The sequence below is a fragment of the Condylura cristata genome, unplaced genomic scaffold (genome assembly GCF_000260355.1).
Source record: "Condylura cristata isolate star-nosed mole 26May11 unplaced genomic scaffold, ConCri1.0 scaffold00019, whole genome shotgun sequence".
NCBI classification, from domain to species: Eukaryota; Metazoa; Chordata; class Mammalia; order Eulipotyphla; family Talpidae; genus Condylura; species Condylura cristata.
Genome location: NW_004567120.1, coordinates 23,962,112 through 23,974,249, shown reverse-complemented (window position 1 = coordinate 23,974,249; position 12,138 = coordinate 23,962,112). Strand labels below are relative to the sequence as shown.

The 12,138-nt window shown below is 44.0% G+C and overlaps 1 protein-coding gene across 2 annotated transcripts in view; it reads left to right on the top strand.

Annotated features, from left to right (window-relative positions):
- Positions 1-10,321: 10,321 nt before the first annotated feature.
- The window catches only part of TMEM255A (transmembrane protein 255A), a 56,031-nt gene continuing 54,214 nt past the window's right edge, over positions 10,322-12,138 (top strand). The window contains exon 1 of one of the 2 annotated variants that reach the window (XM_004685759.2): positions 10,322-10,604. In XM_004685759.2, coding sequence (XP_004685816.1) covers positions 10,547-10,604 — 58 coding nt within the window. In that variant the 5' untranslated portion in view covers positions 10,322-10,546. The remainder of the gene's footprint in view (positions 10,605-12,138) is intronic. The other variant, XM_004685760.2, reaches the window with a different exon arrangement.

The window sequence follows — 12,138 nt, the reverse complement described above, 5'->3', positions numbered from 1 at the left end:
AAAGGTCCTTGGTGTGGGGAGGAACTGACAATCTGACAATGACAAGCCTGCACAGAGCAATAGAGGAGCTGCTGCTCTTTGCTGCATTTCCTTACAAGTTGATCCAGTGTCCTAGTTGGGGCTCCCTGGGCTGGACTAATAATGTACGTGCCCCACTACAATGCCAACACATCAAACAAGCCACCATTAGAACAGGATCATTTTCCTCCAGGCAGCTGCTTGCTGCAATCATTCTGCTGATTAAATTTCATTCTGGAAACTACTGCACAGGCATTAATCAGGTGTCACAGCCACTCCATCCTATAGAGCCAAAGCCTCTCTGACCTTTAAAAATACACCAACCAGTTGCTAGAACACATCTCTCTGGGGAGGTTGGGTCCTCTGGCCAAGTCACGGGAATCCATGCTTTCCTCGCCTCCTCCCAACCAATTTTCCTCTCCCCTACAAACAGAAAAGGGTAACACAGACCTTTCTGACATTTTTGCCTGGGGCTCTTGAGTTTGTCTTCCGTCGTGGAGAAGCAACCCACATATTGGGTTTGAAAGTCTGGAAGGGTATCCCCATCTTAAAACAGCTCCCCCACTGCATTCCTCCCAGTTAAAATATTGTCGTCTCCAGAAAACCCCGGTTTAAACAAAATCAAATAAAGCCGATCATCTAGAGGAGAGATTTCATAAACAATAATGGCACCTTCAACTCACTGTGTACTTTATCTTGCCTTCAGTGTACATTCCCACATGCATTCTTAGTTCATCTTTACATCAACCCAGTGAAGAAAATATTTGCCCCATTTTTCAGACTTCAAAATGGAGCTTCAGAGACATTAATTGATTTGGTCAAAGGCTGCAGGCTAGAAAATGCCCTAGCTGATGCTTAGGCTTAAGCAAACTCGCTCATGTAACATAAATGAATACAGCTGAGAGCCCTAAAATGAGATGTGTTTTGATAGGGTGTAAACAGTGGCTAAGGAGGTCACCTCTACATAGGGTGTAGAGAAAAGGCCTGAAGACAGCGTGTGGACATTGAACACCTGATAAGGGGAAGCAGCAGGCCAGAAGTAGCCTACCAATTCAGATGTTAGTACAAGTGCCTCCTCTTTCTTTCACCCAAGTCGGTAAGTGGCAAATGAAGAGCCTTAACTCTAGCTGGGCATCCTGCCAGAAGTGGAGGTGAGAGGCTAGATGTCCCATGTCTGTGGAGGAAGCTTACTCATGGATTTGTGCTCCTGGGTTGGACCATCCTTGGAGTTGAGTATCCGCAGCCTCTCGCCACCCACTCTCCTCAGGCAGTGCCCATTCAGAGTCCAGAGCTTTAGTATCAAGACGGAGCATTATGACACTGTCTTGGTAATATAAGACAGTGTCCTGTCCTTAAAGCATAATGTAATTCAAAATGCAGTGTAGAAGACTGCAACTTAATTGGAAAGGATGCCTTGGACCATTCGGGATGCTACAGAACATTTGGCATAGCCATTAAAAACAGTTCTCCGGAGCCCAGGAAACTAATTGCAAATGGTTAGGTAATGCACAGCTGATGGAAAGAAGATTTCCCCTTAAATTGATTCCATGGTATTTCTACAGGGATGTTTATTGCAGGATTGTTTGTAACTATGAAAAACTGGAACTAAATTAAATGTCCAGCCACTGGGGTGGGGAGTGGGGGAGGAGGGTTGTTGGTTAAATAAGTCTAAAACACTCACAGGATGGTCTGTCAGGCAGCTGCCAAAAAAGAACAAGAGGTAAACCGATATGCACTGACATGGCAATATACGCATGAGCTAGTGTTGGGTGTTTTTAAAAGTAAGTTGCAGAGTAATATTTATAATGTGATTCTACTTTTGCTCAGTGTGTCTAACTGTGTATGTGCACATACTTGTATATGCATAGGAAAAACAGAAGAGTCTGGGAAAATATACACAGGCTTTTAATAAAGATTGCATATAAAGAGGGAGAAGGGAGGGAAGAAAACGAGGAAAGAGCACAATGGACTCTGGTAGTGGACAGTGGGCGCTTTGGGGAGAAATCCTATATTGTGGAAAAATTAAGGATGTAAAATAATGCTACTTCATTAAAAATATATATGGAAAGCTAGTTTTAAAAAAAGATCACCTCTAAATGAGATCATGGCTCACATTCCTTATAATTTTTTTAACTAAATGTAGAACTTTACAAGTATATATTTGAATTTTAGGTTTTTTGGGTTCCTTCAACATTACAAAATAGTTTTATATGTTTATTCTAAAATCTGTTTTGTTCTGTTTCTGGCAAAGCTTATAAACTCCACTTTCTTCTCTTCACCGAGGTGATGGATTAAAAATGTAGAATTGGAATCTTGGGCTTCATCTGAAAGACTTGCTTTTTAGTTTATATGTGTATATATCCTTTGGAATTTATGTACATATTTCACTTTGGTGCCTGCTGGCTGTTTGTTAAGGGAAGGTGGTCCTTATTAATTACCCTCCTCCACATTGTAGCAGGTTTCTGGATTCCTGAGCAAGCTGAGAGGAAAGCATGGATGTAGAGGCATTTCACCCTCAATAGTTTCTGACAGCTCTAACTGCAGCCCTGTGTTTCTTTTAGACAGTAACACACTAAAATATAACCTTACTAAAGGAAACCACTCTAATCAAAACCAATGTTGCTCATTTTCTCCCTCTCTCTATTCTGTCCTAAAATTCCCCATACCCCAGCCACATTTCATTTTATCTTTCCAGACAGGTCAGTTTCCCAGAACGCTATTCCTTTCAAACAATCCACAGAGTAGACAGCCCCCTGCCGGTGTAAGTTCAGGGGCATAGAAAGAGTAGGGATGGGGGAAGTACTTGCCCACCTGCCAGCACCAATATCAACAAGCTTTAATCACATGATGAAAGAGAAGCACAAATTCCCTTGAGGTGACACATTGCCCGCAACTCCCACTCAGAAGCAAGACTGAAGGCAGCACTCTGTGTGTGTGTGTGTGTGTGTGTGTGTGTGTGTGTGTGTGTGTGAGAGAGAGAGAGAGAGAGAGAGAGAGAGAGGAAAGAAAGTACAATTTATGAAACAATCTCCTGTTCATTTGATTTGTTTATAAAGTAGAGGGCTTTGGAGGGGCTTTGGGGGGCTAATTTTAATCATAACACATGCATACTTACTAAATATATTTGAAAGACACAGAAAAACACAAAAAAGGCACTCACTGATAATTCTATTACCCAGAGATAACTAAAGTGAGTATTATTGTGACCTTCCTTGTAACAATTTTTCTCTGAATGTAGATGCAATTTTAAATAAAATTGGGGTCAGGCAATATACATTGGTTCTTGGTCTACTTTTCCACCCATTATTGTGGATATTTCTGTGTCCTTAATGCTTGAAAACACAGTTTTAATAGCTATATATGTATCATATGGCTGTGGTATCTTCTACTTAATCACGCCCCTAATTTGGGGCATTTGAGGTTTTCTGTTTTGTTTATATATACATATATATATATACATAACATATATATACACATATATATACATACATATATATATGAATAACATCGCCATGCACATCGCACACACAAATCTTAGTCTCAATGTCTTTCCTTAGTACAGATTCCCAGAAGTGGAATTACTGAGTCACAGAGTGTAAACATTTTTAAAGGCTCTATGTAGCAGTTTGAACTGGTAGCAAATCTATTGATTCCCAGAAACTACTGAACACAGAAATCCTCTCCAGTTCAAATCTGAACCAAGCAGTTGGACACCCCCTCCCCCGCCACCTGCAACAATCTAATTAGGTATTTAATGAATGTTTTTTGATGGGGATAAAGGAAAAGGATAGATTGAGCTCGGTAATTAATTAAAGGAAGGAAACCAGGCAATTGCAGCTTAAGTAAATCTTATTCTACTCTCCCTGCCAGCCTCGATCCCTGGCAGGTGAGCCAGGTCATCCAAACCGTGAGGCCCCCCAGCAACCCCACAATTCAGTTCAGCTGCCTTAAGGTCACTTACTGTCATCGCCTGCTCTTTTTCCTGATTAAAATATTTTACACATGGCAAATCTTTCTGCATGGATTTTTCCTTCACTAAAATAGTTGATGGTGCAAAATATGCGAATTGTGTTTACTCATTGATGAATTTTGCTCTAATTGAACATTTTGTGATTATTAACCTCTTTGAATTTTTTCTAAAATTCAAAAAAGCATTATCTAGACTTTAGGAATATCAAGATCTCCCTAGTGTAGTCATTGCTGTGCACATTGTTGTTCCTTCTTGCTGTTTCAGGCCCCTGAATTAGGAAAATGTGAAATTCTGTGAACAAAGGACTTTGATCTTTAAAAGAAACCATCTCCTTTCTGTAATAGGAAACAGCTTGTGTACTCTTCAGAATTTTCCTATCAAGAATTTAATAGAAGTATGTATACCTGTATCATTTTGATTTTTTTTGGTTAATGTTCCCAACAAGGTACTTTGAAATCAGAATCATTTATTTATATTCATTTTCATATAATTCTCCTGGTGCTCTTTATCACATATTAGTGATCATAAGCGAGATACAATTTCCCTTCCCTGCCCATGAGAGCTAAGTAGGTATTGTAATATTAGTTGAAGGAAATTTTGCTGTGTAGGGATTCATCTGTTGGGTCTGACTGACTGAAGATGGACTTCAATGTGGCACATTTGAAAGCTATTAAGTTAAGCGCAACTTATAATGTTTAAATGTATTTTATTTTATTATTGAAAAAGTTTAGTTTTTAAAAGCAGTAGTTAATTTTCAAAACAAACGAGCAAAAGTAAAATTATGTATGGAGGGAAAAAATCAGGAAAATGCATTTCAATACATTTTTGTCACTGGAAAATAAAAATGGAGGAAAAAGGGAACTGGCTGCTTCATGCCCCTCTGCTGTTGGGTAAAGTTTTACAATTTTATTTCAGTAAGCAGAAAAAAGGAAGAAAGAAAAACTGCCATATATTCAAGTATTTTAAGTGTCTACTATATTCCAGGCATAACTAACTTATCAATACAGAAATTCTAAAAACATGTACCAGAAAACTATAATGAATACAGCAACGAAAACAGCTGAGCAGCTAGGACTTCCTAAGGTACGATGGCATGTGCCCTGCTGGCTGCTAGGACTGTGCTCAGCCCCTGCCCCTGGCCCTCTCATTCCTCCAGGATGTCCACTCTAGCCTCTTGACTGGCCTTTCGCATTGCTGGCTGTGACCAGGGTGTAGTAAGTGCTGAGATAAGTCCTTTTCATGACAAAGTCATGAGGGTATAAAGATACCCCAGGCACTTTCACATGCAAATGGTGGGAATGTACTTTGCTATGATATTCTGAAGGACAATTGGGCAATATATATTAAAAGTTTACAAATATTTGGACTTGATGAAAATCAACAATGGTGGTCTGTTGGCTGGGAAGGGGGTTCAAGGAAACCATTTGGGATGTTGGAAAGAATATCTTGATCTGGTTTGGGTACAAGGGGTGTGTGTGTAAAAATAAGTAATATGTACAGTTAAGACTTCTGCACTTTATTGTGTGCATGCTGTTAAAAATGCTTGAACTAGAAAAATATATTTGGGAAAAAAATTTATGTTTTTATTTGTGCATACAGTACTGGGTACAGGCCAGAGGTGCAGGGGCAGAGAGAGGATTCACCAGAGACAGAGTGGGGAGCAGAACAGGCGGATCTACAAAGTACACTGCTGAGGGGAGCAGCTGGCCAGACAGGAGAGGTCTGCTGCGCCATTGGGTTACCTCCAGGGCGGGGATCAAACTCACACTAAAGCAGCCAGGGCTTGGCTTAGTGCAGTGCAGTTCTCCAACCCACTGTGCCACCAGGGAGGGCCATATTTGGAAATTTTAAGCCAAAAATTCCATTGTACTTTATCTAATGGCAAAGCTTTAGTTCATTGTGTTAATTATAATGTTGAAAAACTAGAAACCTCTAAAATAGCTGATGGCAGGGAATGGTAAATAAGTGATCTTGCATCCACTAAAACTCAAGTTATCAATAGACAAGACATGAATCCATCTAAATGTCCATTGACTGATGACTGGATAAAGAAATCATGTTGTATATATGCTCAGTAGAATGCTATTCAGCTATTAAAAATTGAAACCATGCCTTTTGTGACAGTATGAATGAAATTTGTGGTGATTGCGATAAATGAAAAAAATCTGAAAGTGAAAGACGGTACACTCACTTGTGGAATTTAAATACCAAAGGAAACAAACCAACAAAAGTCACATCTAGACTCTGAAAAATATGATTACCAGAGTGGAGGGAGAGAAGGGGTGAGGGATAATGTGATAGTGTATTGGCTCTGGAGCTTTGGTCGTGGGTGAATGAAGCATGTGCAGTGGAGATGTGAAGATGTAGCCCTAAAATTTTATAGGTATGTAAACAAATGGAAAATTAATACAGTTTGATTAAAAGTGAAATAAAATCATGCTATCAAAATTGTCTTATTGGCATTGTAAAACACTTCTGATAAAGTTACATGCAAAGTAGGTCACAGAATAGGAAGAAAACAATAACAAAATGAAGACAAGTACCATTGTTGATCCCTGGTGTGATGATTTGCTGGTGCACAGAGAAAATGATGGGACAATGGGAACCAGCCAAGCTTCCTGGGTGAAATAACACCATGAACCATGGTTCCCCTCAATGAAAATTCAGTTGTCTGTAAGTGCAGGCACCAGGTCCTAGGCATTGACTTAATGTAGGCTGTTCAGCACGACTCCAACTTCCCTTTGGGATGTTTAGACTCTGAGATTCTCCACTATTCTAAAGTTCCTTTCTAGCTCCAGTCTGGGAGCTGAAAGGCTGAGAGGGTGAGGTGATAACCAGGTGGCAAGAGAATGAAATAAATACACACCCACTTATGTGTACACGCATTGGGGAATACTTGTGTGGTCACCATTCTAAATATGCGTGTAAGCATGTACATGTATGGATGCACATACATCTGCTGCCCGTAGCCCACATTCCCAAATTCGGCATCAGGAAGGTACTATTGTAATTTAAGTAGTCAAATGGATCATCAAAAGAAAGATGTGACTGAGAACTGTGGCTATTCCCAGAGAGCGTGTGTCAGAAACAGAGCTCATTTGGCATTTTTCTAGTAGACTGAAAGCTTCTGGTGTGTACTGGATTGAGGAAGACACGTAGAAGCAAGCTGCAGCCCCACTGGCAAATTTTTCCTCATGCTATATAATAGTTTGCAACCGAGGGCAATACTGTCTGCCTGCCTGATGAAACTTGCAATGAAAAGGGTTTATTTTAAGTCATTTTAATAATTTCTTTTTGATCAGACACTAACCAAAGTAGCCTTCACTTGCATGAAAAACCTGCTCCTTCATCTAGGTGGTTTGCCTGTTGGTAAATGTTACTTAGACTCTACTAATGTGTAAAATCCACATTATGTTTCGACATTAAGAAAATCAGAATTGAGCCTATGAAAAATTGCCTCTTGCTTTTTAATTGTCCAGCTCATTCTAAGTTAAAATGAATTTTCTTTTTTTAAAAAATATTTATTTATTTATGCATACAGTACTGGGGTACAGGCCAAAGGTGCAGGGGCGGTGAGAGGCTTCACCAGAGACAGAGTGGGGAGCAGAACAGGCAGGTCGACGAAGCACACTGCTGAGGGGAGCAGCGGGCGGGTCAGGAGAGGTCTGCTGCGCTGTGCCATGTGGGTCACCTCCGGGGCCAGGGGTCGAAGTGGCTCTGAAGCTGCTGCAGCCAGCTTTGCAGTGATGCGCTCCAACATATTGCACCACCAGGGAGGGCCTAAAGTCAATTTTCCTTAGGAAGAAAAGGTGGCATGTTTGTGCCAGACTTGGTTGAATTGTGGCTTCTTCCCTCCCTCCTTCTGATTCTAGTCCCTCCCCTTACCCTAGATCCTCTGTCCAAACAAGCGCATCATCTCTGGGGAGAAGACTGCTGCTACTACTCTCTGAGCTGCTGCAGCTGCTGCTATTGTCACTGCTACTGGTCTCAAAGTCATTTTTAACTTGACTGAGAGCCTGCTGTGTTCCAGTCCCATAGGGTACCCCAAGAGATAGCACGAAGGAAATATACAAATATACAAGCAGTTCTTTTAAATAGCCAGATCCGGTAGTACTTTTCAAAATAGCATTTAATTTTCATGCAGGTTCTGGAATACAGATATTGCATAAAGCAAGGCTCATCCCATTCAAGGCACCTCACTAGTTTATGGCTTTGATTATAAAGGTCAAATTCCATATGCGCTCTATGTCAATTGGTGGGTAATGCGCTTCTCTCTAAAGCAAAAAGGCCTCATTCTGCTCATTGAAAGCGGCCTGAGAACACATATCTCTCTGGTTTCTTGAAGGATCTCTCATTGCAAGGTTGCAGTAGGGGAGCCAGAATCTCTAAAGAAGGCATAAAGCAGCCTTTTCCAACCTGTATAAAACCCTCTTTGCTTCAAGGCTACTTTCACAGACACAAAATCAGTTTATTATAAAGTACCCCTGAGAAATCAGTGCTGTTTGCTTCTTATGAAATGTAGGAGATCTTTAGATGGAGGAGGAGGAAAGATAAGTAAATGGAATTGAAGATAAACAGGGCCAAGAGTAGGCTTTCTCTCTGCTTTTTTGAAGCTTATGGAGACTTTGATACATAACCCAAGGGTGCTTAAGTCAACACCCCTCTACAGGGGGCATTTTTTCCTCTATCTAGAGCATGTCACAGATTTCTAAACCACATCTGTGGCGTAGTGATGCTAATAATACCTGACACCGCATTGAACCTGGCCTCTGTGGTGCCCAAGCTCTTTATAAAGGGTTTCATTTCCCCTTAGCTCCATTTCCTGGATAAGGAAACAAAGTCACACAGTAGATTAACAAGCAAACTTCTGGAAGAACCAAGTACACTTCTTCACCCCTCTTAAGAGAGATTTTTACTTGATTGGGGGCAGGTGTTGAGGGGGGACAGAGAGAGGGTTGCAGCACCATCAGGGAAGGGTTGTTGGAAAGAAATCTGGCAGGCAAAGGCTGAGTGCTCTCATGTGGACTGGCTGGATGCTTCAAACAGGTAAATTCCCTGGGATGCCAGGCCTTCAGGGCAGAGTTTCCAGAGGGAGCTGGATGCCAGTTGCTGTTTTCCTATCTTCCACCTCTGATGGCCACCAGGCAGCTGTCTCAGCATAGGAGGCTTCATCCTATGCTGTTGCTTTGAAGACATCAGAACCACCCTTTCAAGTCAACAATAAGGTGTGTTCAGTCCAGTATTCTAATGGGGTTCAGAAGGATGAGTTGGGGAGGAATTTGACTGCCTCTTGCTCCAAGAACAGGGGCATTCCCACCTCAACCTGTTTTCCTTAACAATCCACAGTGACTCTTTTAACCTTGCCCTTCTCCATTCTTTCCAAAGCTGTTTGTGCTTTCATTCTCTTGCACCTTGCAGGGCTAATGAGTTCCTTAGGTTTTTCAATATTGTACGTTCAGTAATATTTCTGTCTAATTGCCATCGTGAGAAGAGCACTGACCTGGGAGTCCAGCAGGTCTAGGTTCAAATTCTACCTCTGTGGATTACTAGCTGACTCCAGGGAACTTTCATCTCTTCTCTGAGGTTTAGTTTCTTCATCAGTAAAAGTGGGTGTTGATATCTCTTTTTCCTGCTTTGCATGGCTGTTGAGATGAAAACAGGAGATCCTTGATATAAAAGCACCTTGAACAATAGCACAAACTGGGTGGAGGGTGGGTAATGCAGAGTCATAATTTGCTTTAGATGAACCTTTCTCTAACTCTTAGGGGGCTGTTGGTACCAGAATTCTCAGAGCTGGTGAATGAAGCTGTGTTCCCTCTCTCCATCTCTGCGTAATTTTATACACTCTGGTCACATCCTTCCCCAGCCTTCATCTTTCTAGACTAAAGAGTCTGCATTTGTTTAATCTATCTTCATATGGCAGCCCCTCCACCCTCCTCCATCCCCTTGATTATAGAGTGGCCCTTCTCTGGATCATCTCCAGCTCCATTATGTCATTCTAGAAGCACTATGACCAAACCTGCACAAGTGAGTGTGTGTGTGTGTGTATGTGTGTGTGTGTGTGTTCGTTCCTCGGCTCTGAACCTCTGACTCTGCCCCCTCCCCAATGATACATCCTAGAACAGGATGCTTACCTATGACCCATCTCTCCAAACTACAGAGGAGGCCCGTTGGCCCCAGGCTGTAACCTCCCCCTCTTTCTCTGCGCAGCTCTGGCCCCAAGGGGGCTAAAACGGCTCCCAGTCTGGCTTGGGAGGCTGGGAGGTGGATAACTAGGATGGGGGGGGGCAGAGGGGGGGTCTTGCGCAAGCGCACGCCGCTGCTCGGACCGCCAATGCTGCTGCCTCCTGGAGCAGAGGGAGGCAGAAGAGGAGGGAGGGAGACGAGGGGAAGCGAGGGGGAGGCGGCACTTAGGCTGCAGCTCGCAACCAGAGGCAGTCTCTCTCAGCTCTCGGAGGGACCGGGAGTGGCAGCTGCCGTGTAGGATGCTCTGCCGGGCGCCCTGAGCTGGGGGCTCGTGAGGCAGCTTCGGGGCCGGGCAGCAGGGCAGCTTTCACCATGCATCAGTCCCTGACTCAGCAGCGGTCCAGCGACATGTCCCTGCCTGATTCCATGGGTAAGTCCAGGCGCTCTTGCGCGGGGCGGCGGCAACAAGAGGTGAGTGCGCTGCCCTCTGGATTGCGAGCGCCTGGGCCGCCCCGAGAGCTGGAGAGCGGGAAGCGGGCTAGGGGTCCGTGCGCCGCTGCGTCAGGGTCGTGGAACAGAACCCCAGGGGAGCGGCCCGGCGGGGGCGGGGGCAGCGCGCGGAGATCTGAGCGCTAGGCTTGCGTCGGAGTAAACCTGCCGCGGAGTGCGGTGTGTGCGTGTTTGTGTGCGTGTCTTCAGACTTGCAGCCAGTGGTAAATCCCAGCGATCTGGGCATCAAAACACTTCCCTGCAACCTGCGCCTTCGCTTTCCATTCGACGCTCGCTCTTTGCAAAGTCCCCGTCACTTCTAAGACCTCACGACTATAGCTAATTAGAAGGGGGGGGGGTCCTTCCCCTACCTCCAGCTCCGTCGAAGCTGTCCCAAAATTTAGAGCTACAGTGGGACTAGGGCGGTGGTGGGGGGCGGCTGACTTACAACTCGCTCCTGGAGGTGTTTGCGCAACCCTGGGGGATGGGCGGCTGGGGTGGGGGGAATAAAAAGAAGGGAGAGGGTAGCTAGAAGAAAATTCCTGAGGAATCGCTCAAGAGAGCCCGGCCCTACCCGTCTGAGGCGGCAGGATCAACATTCCTTGAATTTGGTTCCCATTTTGCTCCAAATACACGGAATGTGCCTGACTGTTATAAAAGGGGGGGGGGGGATGAGTGAGGGCGCGAGAAAGAAAGAGCTAGATCGAGCCCGCGCATCTTCTGAAGTCGCGCTTTTCCTCCGAGTGGAATTGAGGGGGAGGGGGGAACGCTCTAGCCTGATTTGGTTCAACACCTTTTCTCATCAAAACTGGGGGACAGCAATCTCCAGGCAGCAACTAGGGCTGATCTTGGACGCTGCTTGTTGGTTGTTACAAACAAACAAACAAACAAACAAAAACAAACCCAGCTACCCCCCCCTCAGCTGTTAGGCACCTTCCCAATCCCTATGATTTCACTGGGCGGAGAAATTAATTTGGAGCCCAGGAGAGCGGGAGGGGATTGTCAAACCACGAACCCACCTAATCTGAAAATTAGCCTCGGATATACTCTCAACAAATCGATTTCTCTTTTTCCAACGTACTTTACATTATGCAAAACCGCTCGGTCCCGAATTCCTGCCATGCAGCCAGCTCAGGTTTTCTCGGAAGAATTTGCGGGAACATCTGGAGGGGAGGAGGAGGGGGCGGGGACAGGGTTGAACCCTCTATGTGAGCTCTTTATTGCCTGCAAAAGACTCAATCTCAACAGAATTCGTTCATCGAAGGGGACCCAGAAAGTGTTGCCTCCTAGATGGTGGAATGATCCGTATTTTCAATGTATATTCAGTGTAAAAATAGGCTTTCTTTTTTATTTTTAAGGGCATAGTTATTTTCAACGTGTTACAAATGAGGCCAAACACCAAATACTTGGGTCGGAATCCAGAGCCCTGAGTACCGGGCTGCCCCCAGCTCTCTCGCACACACACACACACACAC